The sequence below is a fragment of the Phocoena phocoena genome, chromosome 7 (assembly GCF_963924675.1).
Source record: "Phocoena phocoena chromosome 7, mPhoPho1.1, whole genome shotgun sequence".
In the NCBI taxonomy this organism is placed as follows: domain Eukaryota; kingdom Metazoa; phylum Chordata; class Mammalia; order Artiodactyla; family Phocoenidae; genus Phocoena; species Phocoena phocoena.
Genome location: NC_089225.1, coordinates 43,693,196 through 43,706,927, shown reverse-complemented (window position 1 = coordinate 43,706,927; position 13,732 = coordinate 43,693,196). Strand labels below are relative to the sequence as shown.

General features: G+C 36.5%; 1 protein-coding gene across 1 annotated transcript in view; it reads left to right on the top strand.

The window, feature by feature from the left end:
• PLA2R1 (phospholipase A2 receptor 1) overlaps positions 1 to 13,732 on the top strand; it is a 108,807-nt gene that overhangs the window by 72,342 nt on the left and 22,733 nt on the right. The window contains 7 exon segments of the mRNA XM_065880141.1: positions 1,500 to 1,584; positions 3,830 to 3,962; positions 4,537 to 4,572; positions 5,040 to 5,197; positions 10,698 to 10,762; positions 11,783 to 11,886; positions 13,437 to 13,576. Of these exon segments, the coding sequence (XP_065736213.1) occupies positions 1,500 to 1,584; positions 3,830 to 3,962; positions 4,537 to 4,572; positions 5,040 to 5,197; positions 10,698 to 10,762; positions 11,783 to 11,886; positions 13,437 to 13,576 (721 nt within the window).

Genomic DNA, 13,732 nt, shown 5'->3' with positions numbered 1-13,732 from the left:
TTGCTGTAACATCAAATTTCATTATAACACTTGTATTTATATAAATTCTCACACTTGGAATGTCAAGAATTTAGTGAATTTAGTGTCAAGTATCTATCAAATTATTGATCTTCGGCACTTAATCACGAAAGCTATATAACGTATGTTTTACTTTTTGTCCAGACTGCCAGGGACTTCAGTCAAATCTCATGCTTAGTTATACCACATAAACCAATTCTCATAGTTAGCATACATGCTTCTTCTCCTTCTTATGGCGCTGCTTTTCTATTTTATTATATTCATATTATATTAATTAAAGTTACATAATTTTTAGGAAAATGATGAAGAGAAAATAAATACCAGTTCATCGTTTAGGAGCCAATATACAGCAGGGAAAATGTAAAATTCTGAATTCAATGAGGAAAGGAATAAAAAGCTCTCAAGGCAGGGAGAGTGACGTGAGTTTTCAGCCTGGCCATTAAGATTAATATGCCTGGTTTAACCTTAAGGCAGCATTCTCACCTTCCCACAACCTTAAATGTAAGTTATTATCATGGCAGTGACCAATGCACCTCAGTGATTCTGACCTTTTTTAGTCACATTTTACTTTCATTTGTATTGTTCAGGCAAAGGAGCTCAAATATCTGAGAAGGGGATGCTTCAGAACAGGCTTGCTTCAGAACAGGCTTGCTTCTGTGCACCAAGGAAAATAAAGCATCTGTCATGACTTCTGAACCTTTTAAATCTTTAATTCTTCAAAATTATTCTCAGAAATTATCTTAGATGATTCGTTGTATAATTAGGCTTTATTGCTTGATTTATTGAGTGCTCTCTGGTTTGACGCATTCGTCCTCAGCCTAATAGGAGGGAAGATGGTTCTCTGTGGGGCTTCTCACCAAGTCTAACCAGTGGTGACGGCTGAAGTTAATCTACGGTGCCTCAGACTGATTTGCTGTGGAATTATTTACATTGGGACATTTAAAAAAAACCAAAAACACAAATCTGCTGTGTACCTTTTATTAAATGGGGTGGTGGTGATTAACCTTCAGAGAATACATGAACATTTGACAAAAGAACAACAAACTAAAAAAGTAAAGTAGTATAAATAGTATAGTAAATTAGCAAATAAATAGTCCTCTAGGGAAAAGATATTCCAAAAGTTCTTACCAACTTGCTTTCATGTGTTCTTGTCTTAATTGAAAGATATTGCCATTCCTAATGAACATGCGAAAGCCATGTTCTCAATACGGGCTGACTGTTCCCCCAACTGCCCATCACCAATGAGCACACCATACAAACCAAGAGAAATGGGAAGTGAGATTAATCTTCTCTCAGTTCATTTTATAGCTCAGGTTTTGCTTACAGGAAATGTACAATAAATGCTTGCTGACTTGACCAGTTTTGCCAGTAGCATCAGCTGTTCCCTACACAACTAAATACTTTAAAATATTTCTTGAACATTTTACATAATGTTGCGAATTCAATGGGAAGATCCAAGTTTTTGTTTCCTCTCTTCATAGGACAGAAGAAAGGCAGTTCTGGATTGGATTTAACAAAAGAAACCCACTGAATGCTGGCTCTTGGGAGTGGTCTGATGGAACTCCTGTAAGTCTTTCCAAGCTAGAGAAAAGAAAATGAATTCAAAGCAGATGGTCCTGGAACCACTTGGTAAACCAACCAAGAGAACCTGGAAAGAATGACCATCTTCCCCATGACCCAAACCTAAATCAAAAACCGCACCAGACCTTGGTACCAAAAGAGTTATTTCAGCAAGGTCTTGAGAAACCTTTGCTAGCCAGATAGTTCTAAAGCCAGCTATAAGATCTCATCCCAAAAAGGAATCAAATTCTCTGAAAAAGCCCCCCAAACCATCTCCCATGTGAAGAATCTCCAGCAGAGAAGCAACTGCTCTCTAAAATAATACCAGGCTTCCTTTGCACCACCCCCCCCACACACACCTCTGCTGCATAGCACCTGATTGTGTGAGTGTGGGACCCTTGTCTGTGTCACAGTGAAAAGAAACATTTTCAGTTTCTCTCACTCTAAAAGAACAGAAATGCCAGCCTTAGAAACAGCTCCTCCTTCCCAGACAAAGCAAGTTATTTGGAAGGGGAAAAAAAGACTTGCTTTTCATTCAGCCTCATGTGTAAAAAAACCTCTATGAAGGAAAGAGGGAACTCACAATTACGTTTTGGGTTTTTTTTTTTCAGGTGCAATGAGGATTTCTCAGATTTTCCTCATAATAGGGAAAAAAACGGTAGCAGTAGCCCAGATTAAAATGAGATCCGTCTGAAGGCACATGCAAAATCAAGTTATTCAGTTTCACCTGTGAACTGGGGTTAGCAACAGCCTGCAGTGAGCATTTAATGCAGCTCCTGTTCATTGAGCCCTAATTATGTGCTCAGAACACATAATTGTGGAATTATGGCATTCCACAATTATGAAAACACAGGTTTACGATGCTGAGTGCACTCCTGCATGATCTCATTTCATCCTTAGGGTGATTCAATACAGTGGGTATTAAAATGATTAAAGAGTTTGCCTAAAATAATACATGAGAGACAGTATTTGTACACAGGTTGTCTGCCTCCAAAGCCACAATATCATAATGTCTCCTTGGTGGCAAAACAGCGGCAGCCAAACTTTGAAATAGTAAGATCAATAGAGAAAAGGGATCTATCTCTAGGCCTGCTACATAGACGGTGTTCAAATCTGTAGCAAGGAAGGGGTTTGCGGAAAAGCTACATGCTTATAGTGGGAACAAAAATAGTAAGAGTGTGCTAGTTTAAAAAAATAACGATTCTACCCCAGTACTGCTTCTTTGAAAAGGGCATCAGGACCAGAGAACAGGAAGAGATCTTAGAGATCACCCAGCCCCACCCAACTGTTTTGCTGATGAAGAAACCAAGGCCCAGAGAGTGGAAGGGGCATAGCAGGGTGGACCTACCCCATAAATGGCAGCCACCACATGGCACAGTTGGGTGGTTAACATTAATACGGCACTTGGAGAATAAAATGTGGTACATAGAGGTTGAGAATGCGTTTTAGTAAAACAAACAAAAACTCATCAGTAATAGGAGAGGAATAGACAATTTGGTTCAGAATCAATGAGATTAAGCGATGAAGCAGTGGACTGAGTCCCTTGCCACTTCCCTCTGGACAAAATAAATATCAAACTCATGCCATTCTCTGAATCTGAGCTTATATATATTTAAGTTAGATGAAGTGTTGCATGACCGTGTAGATGTTTGAGGAGTATAAATTGTTTCAAAACCCTCTTTTTTTCAAATTTTGTACCTCAGTTTTACTCATGGTCCATCCACTCTTCTCTCCAGTAGTCATCAAATCATTGAGAAGGTTGAATCTCTAGTCAATACTCCGTTACGTGATCATTCCTGGAAAACATTGGATAGTTTCCTGATTAAAGCTAGGGTTGACTTAGAAGTCAGTGATTAGAGACTAAAAGCCTAGTATTTATGCAAAAGAATCTACATCAAAGGTGAGACTCGATTCTGAAGGATCCTTGAGCCTCTAAACAGTTTACCCAGGATCCCAGGGCTAGCCTAATCTTGCCAGTGAGAAAAGAGTGCAAGTTCATCTGACTTGTTCCTTCCAGAGAAAAGAGTAGAATGCCTCTTAAAGAAAGGGAAAAAAAAAGGCATCTTCAGGAAAAAAATGATAAAGCTTTGATTAGCTTGCTTTTCACAAATGTGGAACCACCTTTAACTGGCATCATAACCTACTTCCTCCAGAAGTCTATCGTGATTTATTTACAGGGATGCCTTTTTGATCTTTTGAAACTTTTTGCGGGGGATCATTATTAAGGAATAATGAACTTCATCTGCTGCAGGTTGTCTCTTCATTTTTAGACAATAATTATTTTGGAGAAGATGCAAGAAACTGTGCTGTTTATAAGGCGAATAAAACGTTGCTACCCTCATACTGTGGTTCCAAACGTGAATGGATATGCAAAATTCCAAGAGGTAAAAATATTAATAAGATCTTTACTATTTGTTTGCTTTCTAATAATCTATAGCATTTTCCCAAGTGAACAGTTACAGAGGTCTAAAATTTAAGCACCCTGGAGCACAGTACCAACAGCCTTCGTGATGAACCAAATTGTACTCTTTTAGCAAATAACGTATCATGGGGGAATGAGAAAAGGTGACACCAGTGCAGTACGCTAACTTAGTAGGAAATGAAAATAACTGCCTATGTTGTGGAATACTGTATTTTGCAAGTACAACCTGGAAGAAATGTCACTGTGACATTACAAGCAAACAAAATTACTTATCAAATGAGTAAGTGAAAGCACCTGGCACAGTGTGACACACAGTAGGCTCTCAACAAGTATTCACATCCTTTTCTCTTTAACCAGAGGTCTCTCTTGAGCTTCCTCTTCAAGTATGAGAACTTACCACTTTCCAAACAACACCTGGTTCTTAAATGATCTTTTAAAAAGCAAAGTCCAAAATATTGTGTTTAGACCTGAAGTAATTCAGAGATAGTACACCTGTAAGTAAAGTTCACTCAAACCGGTTTGCTTTCACTCTGCAGATGTGAGACCCAAGATTCCACCCTGGTACCAGTATGGTAAGAACTATCCTGGCAGTTCTTGAATTTCTAATTCTGTGCTGTTTTGTAGCATTACTGTGTTATTACGTAGCTCCAATCGAGTTTCTCTTTTCTTGTGTCAATTGAGAACTAATTTTTTCAAATTAACAAATCCATCATTAATAAATAATCAAACTAATAAATGTCACTAAATATTACTGAAGACATATCATAGCTTAACTCCATTTTCATGACACATGATTTAAAAATATGTATCTATCCCAGACTTTTGAATATACGTGAATGTCTCTTATATGAAATAGACCAAGGAAAATAAGTAAATTGTATACTTATTTATGTGTGGGAGTGGGTGTATACACACACATTTTCTTAATGCTGAGTGACCAAATTACACATTTGGGGTCAATCACAGTATACCCTGTTTAAGTCTGTATTACATTGCTCAATAATTGTTGCCTCACCTGTGTTGCTTATTTTTCTTTCAGATGCACCCTGGCTCTTTTATCAGGATGCAGAGTACCTTTTTCATACCTCTGCCACGGAATGGTCCTCCTTTGAGTTTGTCTGTGGCTGGCTGCGCAGTGATATTCTCACTATTCATTCTGCACGTGAACAAGAATTCATCCACGGCAAAATAAGAGCGGTACTTAAATATGATTAAATATGAGAAACTCAGAGCTTAACTCCTTCTTCTGTCCTTGAGGGATTTTGTTTTTATATTACTTCAGACATTTATCTGTTTCATTAAAAGTCTTAGATTTTTAAGAACTGTTTTTCTTCCTGTCACAGAGATTTAGAGCAAATAATGGAAACACAGGTTTACGATGCTGGTCAGTCATTTCACTTCTCCTCATACTTTTTTAGCAACAAAGGATGAGTAAATAGTATTTTATTGTTTTTGTGAGGTTCATTCCATCATTCAATGCATATTTATTGAGTCTACTCTTCTAGGGGCTGAGGCTCTATCAGTGATTAAAATAGACCAAAATTCCTGCCCACCTGGAGTTTTTAGTCTAGTCTGGGAAGGAAGACTGTAATCGATATAAATAAATAGAATTACATAATATTTTAGAAAAAGATAAATGGATAAATGCCATGGAGGAAAATAAAGCACAAATGAGCGACAAAGAGTACTGGGAGGTGCATGGCTGTTTTAATGTTTCAAATTTGACTTATAAGAGTACAATATTTTTTTAGACTCTATGCAGAAAATGGTAAGGAGTGGTTCTCCATTTCAACTTCAGATAGAGAAATCCTTTGAGAAGCTAGGCTTGTTAGAAAGCAGCATGCAAAATCCATTCAACAATGAATAGACTGCCAAGGAATAGTGTTGGTTTTCAGTGTATTTCTTCAGCAAGCATTTATTGAGCATTAGGTATGTCTCAGACATTGTGGTATTTGTCAAGGACACAAAAATAAAATACAGTCAGTGTCTTTAAAAAGCTGGAAATAACATGATGTAATAAGGGAAAAGGGAGCAGTATGTACAAATTACCAAGGGGGCACCAGGGAGGAAAAACCTCATTCCCAATTTTCCCTAGGAAATTGTTGAAGATAAGAAAGAGCCTTTTTTCTTTTCCCATAATTTAACATTAGTTCATGCTCTGCAGGAATCCTTGGTTGCTCTATCATCTTTTCCTATGCTTGCAAGTTGACTGTTAAAATGAAGCTCTGGATTAAAGCATCCTTGACTTGTAAGAGAAATGTCTCCCCTCACACCTCAGTGGGCTTTCCTGTTTCTATAATTCTGTTTGATACACATACAGCCTGTGAAGTGCATGCAGGTTGGGACTACTACTGCATTTTGATGGAAAAGTCAAGAACCAGAGGAGTTAGGTGACAACTGCACGGCCTTACAGAGACTCAGTGGCAGACCAACCATGAGAACTGGATGTTCCCCGGTATTATTGGTTCATGCATTGTTTTACTTCTCTTCATCTCCTACAAATGGAACACTCAAGCCAAAACTGTAATATTGAGTATCAACAAATTACATATCATGACCTCGGAAAATACATTTGTTTCTTTAGCTAGACAGCAGACTCCTCACCCCTGGCGGCAATAACAAGAGATCATGTGAATGGCTGAAAACGAATCCATGGACATGCAAAGTGCACGTCCCAAGAGGAGCTGATATTTGGCCAATACTTACTGTAAGAGTGTCAAGCACGGCTAAGTACTAACATTTAATGGCATTTAATCTTTCTAAGAACTCTCTGTGGGAAGTTCTATCGTCAGCATAATTTACAGATGAAGAAGCTAAGACTCCAAAGAGGTGAAGGAACTTTGTTACACAGCAGCTAAGTAGTGGAATTTGGAAGTGATCTCAGGTCATCTGACTTACAAGGTCATTTTTAAAAACGGCCGCAGGCAGCAGAACAGCATATTCATTACATTAAAATGCTAGTTCTAAAATCCATCCAAAAAAAGGAAACCCTTGCTGATTGTTGGTGGGAACGTAAGTTGGTGCAACCTCTACAGAAAATAGTATGGAGGTTCCTCAAAGAACTAAATCCAGCAGTTCCACTCCTGGGTATATATCTGAAAGAAAAATGAAAACACTAATTCGAAAAGATACATGCACCCCAATGTTCATAGCAGCACTATTTACAGTAGCCAGGACATGGAAGCAACCTAAATGCCCATCAACAGAGGAATGGATAAAGAAGATGTGGCACATATATACAATGGAATATCAGTCATAAAAAAGAATGAAATTTTGCCATTTGCAACACGTATATGGACCTAGAGGGTATCATGCTTCGTGAAAGAGAAAGAGAAAGATAAATACTGTACGTTATCACTTATATGTGGAATACTGTACGTTATCACTTATATGTGGAAGCTAAAAAACAAAACAAATGATTAATATAACGGAACAGAAACAAACTCACTGATACAGAAAACAAACTAGTGGTTATCAGTAGGGAGAGAAAAGGAGGACAAGATAGGGGTAGAGGATTAAGAGATATAACCTACTATGTATAAAATAAATAAGCTACAAGGATATACTGTACAGCATAGGGAAATATAGCCATTACTTTATAATAACTTTAAATGGGGTATAATCTATAAAAGTTTTGAATCACTATGTTGTATAGCTGAAACTAATATAATATTGTAAAACAACTATACCTCAACTTTTTAAAATTAATAAATAAAATAAAATAAAATCCCTCCCCAAAAGATGGCTGTCAGCTATGTCTCAGATATGCACAGTAAAGGGCTTCTTTGATCGTTCCAGCAGAGCTTAGCTCTTTTAGGAACCTCTGCAGGTCTTCTCTCTTAACCTTTCCCTTAATTCACTCTCCCAGTCTTTGGTTGTTGGGAAGTCAGTGGAAATGGCAGAGTTAATATCTCCCATTGAAGGGAAGAGTAAAACCCCACAGGCTTAGACATTTGAAAAGGCATAGCCATTGCCATGATCTAGTTGAGGACTAGATCTAGTGATCTCAAACCAGACAAACCTTGTAGTGTCTTATATGGCAACATTATTACCAAACCTATGACCATATTAATAAAGAATGCCCTGTCAGTATTATGGGTGAGTGGCTGACTGATCTAACACAGAAGAAAATCATCATAGGGAATGTGCAGACCAAGAATGGAGCAAGAAAGCCAAATGGGAAGGGTATCGATTTAGAAAAAAGAATGCTGTACATTTCGAAAGCAGTTCTTCCTCCTGCTTAGTTTATAGCAGTTAGGCAATGTTTGTTGGTGGTAGCGGTGGTATTTACGGTGACCATTTACATTTCTTAACTAAAAAATCCCATGTCTAAGAACATCTGGCTGGAATGAGTCAGTCCAGAAGTTCTGGATGAGGAACTAAATATGTAGAGGTCATACCACTCGTTCTTGTGGCATGCCCATCCTATAGTTACAGGAAGAATAAGAATTAAATAATTAAATATTTTTAAAGTTACATATGTATTGTATAGCTCCTCTAAGAAGAGTAGTAACTCAGAAATGTGAAAGACAAAGACAACATTCAGTTGGGGAGTAGAAGAACTAATTATTGAAAAAGAAAGCTGGATGCATTTTAAAAAATCTGAAGCAGAATTTTTTTAACAGAATATTTCCAGCTTGGAAAAGTGATGAGTCAGAATTTCCTCTTTGACTAACAGAAGACCACAAGGCATGATGCGAGGGAATTTCTGAGTACTAGTTTTTTGAGCACTTTAGGCGTTGTTTGACATGAACTAACATTTTTGTGCTGTGTTGTACAATATTTGCATTTCAAAATTGCAATTTACTCTTACTTTTAAAATTTTATTTCAAAATATTTCTAACAAAAATATATCAAATCTATTAGTCATCCTCAAAAATCTGGTGTTTTAAATCCTTAAAATAACTTGGTTTTGCTATTTTTATGGAAACATTTTAAGAGATGACAGGTTGTTCTTCCTTATACTGCTTAGTAGATTAATATATTGGCTATTGCTGTGGGTTATTTCTTTTTGGTGTGTTCTTCCATATGATGCTATCTATAATGACTGCTTTTCTGTAACAAAACATAATTGATACTATGAGGTACACGGTTGTATCACATTTTTTATACAAAAGAATACTAATGTCTTCTATTGTTGAGGTTTCATACTTAAACTGAAATTTACAACATCTATTTTTCACATTGGATTTTTCACTTTGGGTGTCTCTATCTTGTCCTATGAATTTCTGTTCCATATCACAACAGGTTGTGATGTGCCCTGTGGAGGATTACCGTGCTATAATCGAGGTAGTAATAAATATGCCACTTAAGATGCAGTAGTTATACTTCCTCTGTGGAAGGAAGTTATACTTCCTCTGTGGAAGTAGTTATACTTCCTCTTTAGAGGTCCTTAATTGGGGCAGTGAACAATCGGGCCATGATTTCCACTCTTGTTGCACATAAGACCTCTTTAGATTGAATGAAATTGTGGTTCTTCCACTGATTTCAAAGCCAGTCTCCATGGACCCATTCCAAAATCTGACAATAGGAGTCTAAATTCAGCATGTAAGAACACGTCCGTGAAACAACAACTCAGGGATCCAAAATTATAGTTGCTCCATCTTGCATTATTTTCAAATTGCTGATATGGCAGACAGCCACACTGATTAAGGAGTAAAAATACCTGTGTATAAATTAGAATGTTAGAGAGCTATTAGGTTCTGTTGTATGATGAGCAGAAATTCACATGAAAAATATTTGTATATCTTAAAATGCATTCCCAAGTCTTTACAGAAGAAATGAAAGTGTAAATTGAAGTGTACAGTGCCTTCAAATTAACAGGATTTTAGCATAAAAAGTTAAGTTACATTTCACACACAGCACACACCCAATAAAGAATATTGATTTAAAGACCTTAGAGAAATCCTTAAGGCCTGTTCTTCTTTTATAGTTAAAGAAGGAATTTCAATTTCCTGGGTCATAGGTCCAGTATTACATCTGCTCTAATGTGCGTATGCATGTGCATGCCTACGGTGTTTCAAGTTTATTCTTTGTTGTGCTGGGATCTATGTAATAAATAATGGTGTAAACTCATAAAATATATAAAGGATAATTTTCTAGTTGTCAAACACTGGAAATACTGTAGTATTATTTTGTCCTATAATGCAGTTTCCATTTGAATGGGGAGGGTGCTAATACTTAGTTTAAAAACTTACCAATCAGACTAGTGCCTAAAATACAAATTATTTTTACTATTGAGATCTTTGTGCCTTGAACTGTTTTTCAAGTAGGTGGCATGTATAGTAAACTTCTATAAATCACTGAGGGCATAAACCACTAAATTTTTAGTCAAAAAAGGAATCCACATTCTATTTTACTTTACAATATTACTTTTTAAATTCCTTTTATGAGAGTTAGAGAATTTACCTTTAAATATATATAGGAAACATTGTGACAAAGTTATGGCATGTTGTATGAAATCAAAATAATTTTCAGTATTTGATTCCAATTTTCTTACAGAATGAGGAGGGAGTAGTTTAGAATAATGAAGTTTCAGGTCTTCTCAAGATGCTAGGCCTTAGTGTACTCTTCTTTAGATAATTGGGTAAAATACTGAAGAATAGAAAGCTATTGACAGTGACCCCATTAATCTTAATAGTGAAAAGGGAAAAAAAGTAGGATAAATTCTGACATTCTCTCTCTCTTTTTTAAATAGCTATCAAAGTATGGTGTAAACTGGTGGATTGGACTTCGGGAAGAAAGAGTCAATGATGAATTTCGGTATGGACATTGATTAATTTGCATTTAACTTTGTTTGACAGGTTTTTATTTGCAGAATGATTGGACTATATCTTAATGGTTAACTTGTTGAATAGGAGATTGGTTTAAGATGGTGCAGCAGAAGGATATGCTCTCACTCCCTCTTTCGAGAACACCAGAATCAGAAAACACTGCTGAACAAACAAGTTCTGGAGAGGGTGTGGAGAAAGAGAACCCTCTTGCACTGTTGGTGGGAATGTAAATTGATACAGCCACTGTGGAGAACAGTAGAAGGTTCCTTAAAAAACGAAAAATAGAATTACCAAATGACCCAGCAATCCCACTATTGGGCATATACCCTGAGACAGCCATAATCCAAAAAGACACATTCACCCCAATGTTCATTGCAGCACTATTGACAATATCCAGGTCATGGAAGCAACCTAAATGCCCATCAATTGACAAATGGATAAAGGAAATGTGGTACATATATAGAATGGAATATTACTCAGCCATAGAAAGGAATGAAATTGGGTCATTTTTAGAGACGTGCATGGACCTAGAGACTGTCATACAGAGTGAAGTAAGTCAGAAAGAGAAAAACAAATATCGTATATTAATGCATACATGTGGAACCTAGAAAATGGTACAGGTGAACCGGTTTCCAGGGCAGAAATAAAGACACAGATGTAGAGAACAAACGTATGGACACCAAGGCGGGGAAACGGCAGCGGTGGTGGTGGTGGTGGTGTGATGAATTGGGAGATTGGGATTGACATGTTCACACTGATGTGTATAAAATGGATGACTAATAAGAACCTGCTGTATAAAAATAAAATTAAAATTTAAAAAATTTGTTGAAAAGCCTTCAAACCTTATCTTTAACTTACAAATTTTCATTTCCCTAACCGCAGACGTGAATTTATTTTTAATTTAATAAAATATTATGCCTTCAGTCCATATCCCAGAACTCCAAAAATGGTGTTGGAGATTGAACGTGCAGAATGAGAGAAGACCTTTAATTTTTTGATTTTCCTGCAGCTGGAGAGATGGATCCCCAGTAATATACCAGAACTGGGACAAAGGAAAAGAAGAATCCATGATTAATCAGAGCCAGAGATGTGGCTTCATTTCATCCATAACAGGTTATTTTGTTCATCCACTTTTGGGTTTATAATACAAACATAATTTTCAGAAGACTTTAAGTCTCCTTTTCATTGCATTAGTTCAGTGAGAAGGTTTTGTTTGGTTATTTTGGTTTTCAACTGAGTGTGTTTAATTTTATAAGTCTTAAGGATGACCATTCCTACAGTTTATGCCATGCATTCATGTTCTTGAAAATAATTTACATCCAGGTAAGTCCTTCCTCTTGAACCAAAACTACCAAAAATGGGCCCACTGAAATGGGTTAAAAATTGCCTGACAAATACTATTCTCTATGAAATTTCAACATGGGCCCATTTAAAAAAATCTCTTTGTAGGATCCAGTTTATAATTGGTCAGAACTTTAACCTCTGAAATTTACTTTCACTTTCCCATTTAAGAAAAATTTTCATTGAATTCAGTGTTCTTGTTTTAACACCAGGCATTAATTGCTACCTGCCTTAGAACACCAATTCTCTGCCAGTTGGATTTAGAAGTACGTGCACATTTAAGATGGGTTTTTAAATTCTATTCATCAATACAGTGTTATTGGGGTTGATTGTCCACTCATATCCATCCCGCTGTTTCTATCCAATAAAAGGTAATGATGTCCCTGACTCTAACAGATTCTCCCAAGTCAGGAGAGGGATAAACATGGAAAGCAATCTCTGATGTAAGGGCAGCTGCAGAGAAAGTTAAGAGAGGAAAAACCATGTTGTTAATCAGCTCGCTTTTGCCAGCAGGTGTCACAACAGCCTACAGAAAGGCTATTTGTGATTCTGGAAGAATGGCAGCTAATCGGCATTGAAAATAGCATTCCAGCCCCTCCTTCAGAATGCCAATATCTTTTTGGCTTATACCCCTCACACTAGAAAACTGAACCTGCCCTTGCAATCTACATGCATCCTTGCCCTATTCTGGAATTTGTAACTTGAATGCTAATGAAATGCATTCTATAAACCTTTACTCTGAAAATACAGCTCTTCTAATTAAAAGAACATTTTCCAAGAGACTGAGGACTTTGGGCTATATTCCTGAGGGCATGTCTCTAAATGTGTGTGTTTTGTTTAAGGGTCAGGGTTCAGAAGTGCTTCTTCCTTAGAAATTCCTGAGTTATTTTTTCTAAATTATTATATTTTTAATAATTATAAAGTAGAAATTATCATCTATTGTTTTAGAATTTTTGTATCTTGAGGTTGAATACTTTAAGTCAAAAATATTACTCTACAAAGTATTCTTTGGCTAACCAAGTCAAATATTCTTAAAACTTTCATCAGTTTTGTGATTGCAATCGCAGTATTTGTTTAGATTTTTTTTTTCTTTTGCATTTGCAAACCTTCTACATTCTTAAATTAGAATTACTGATTTGGCACCTTGCCCAGTTAGCTCTTGTCACTAGAGAATTCTATGATTAGTAGTTAAATTTAGTTCAATTTCTAGATTTAACAAAGTCTGGTAAACCACAGCAGTCATAAAAAAACAGTGACCACTAGAGAATGCCTACAAAGAGTCACCGTTGTTTCTGGTCATTTCTAACCATTTTCTCTTCCAGGACTCTGGGCTAGTGAAGAGTGTTCAGTTTCTATGCCTAGCATCTGTAAGCGAAAAAAGTTTTGGATCATAGAGAAAGAGAAAGATACACCAAAAAAACATGGAACATGTCCCAAAGGATGGTTATATTTTGACTATAAGGTAAACTTGTTTTCAAAAAGTTGCTTTTGTTTCTCTTTTGTAGGTTTTAATTTTAGAAAGTAATCAAAAAGCAGGTGTGGCTTTGAAAAACTACGAGCTGTCCATTGGACCTGGAATTTTTTTGTCACAATTTTCAAGAGATTTGAGAAGTTTTCT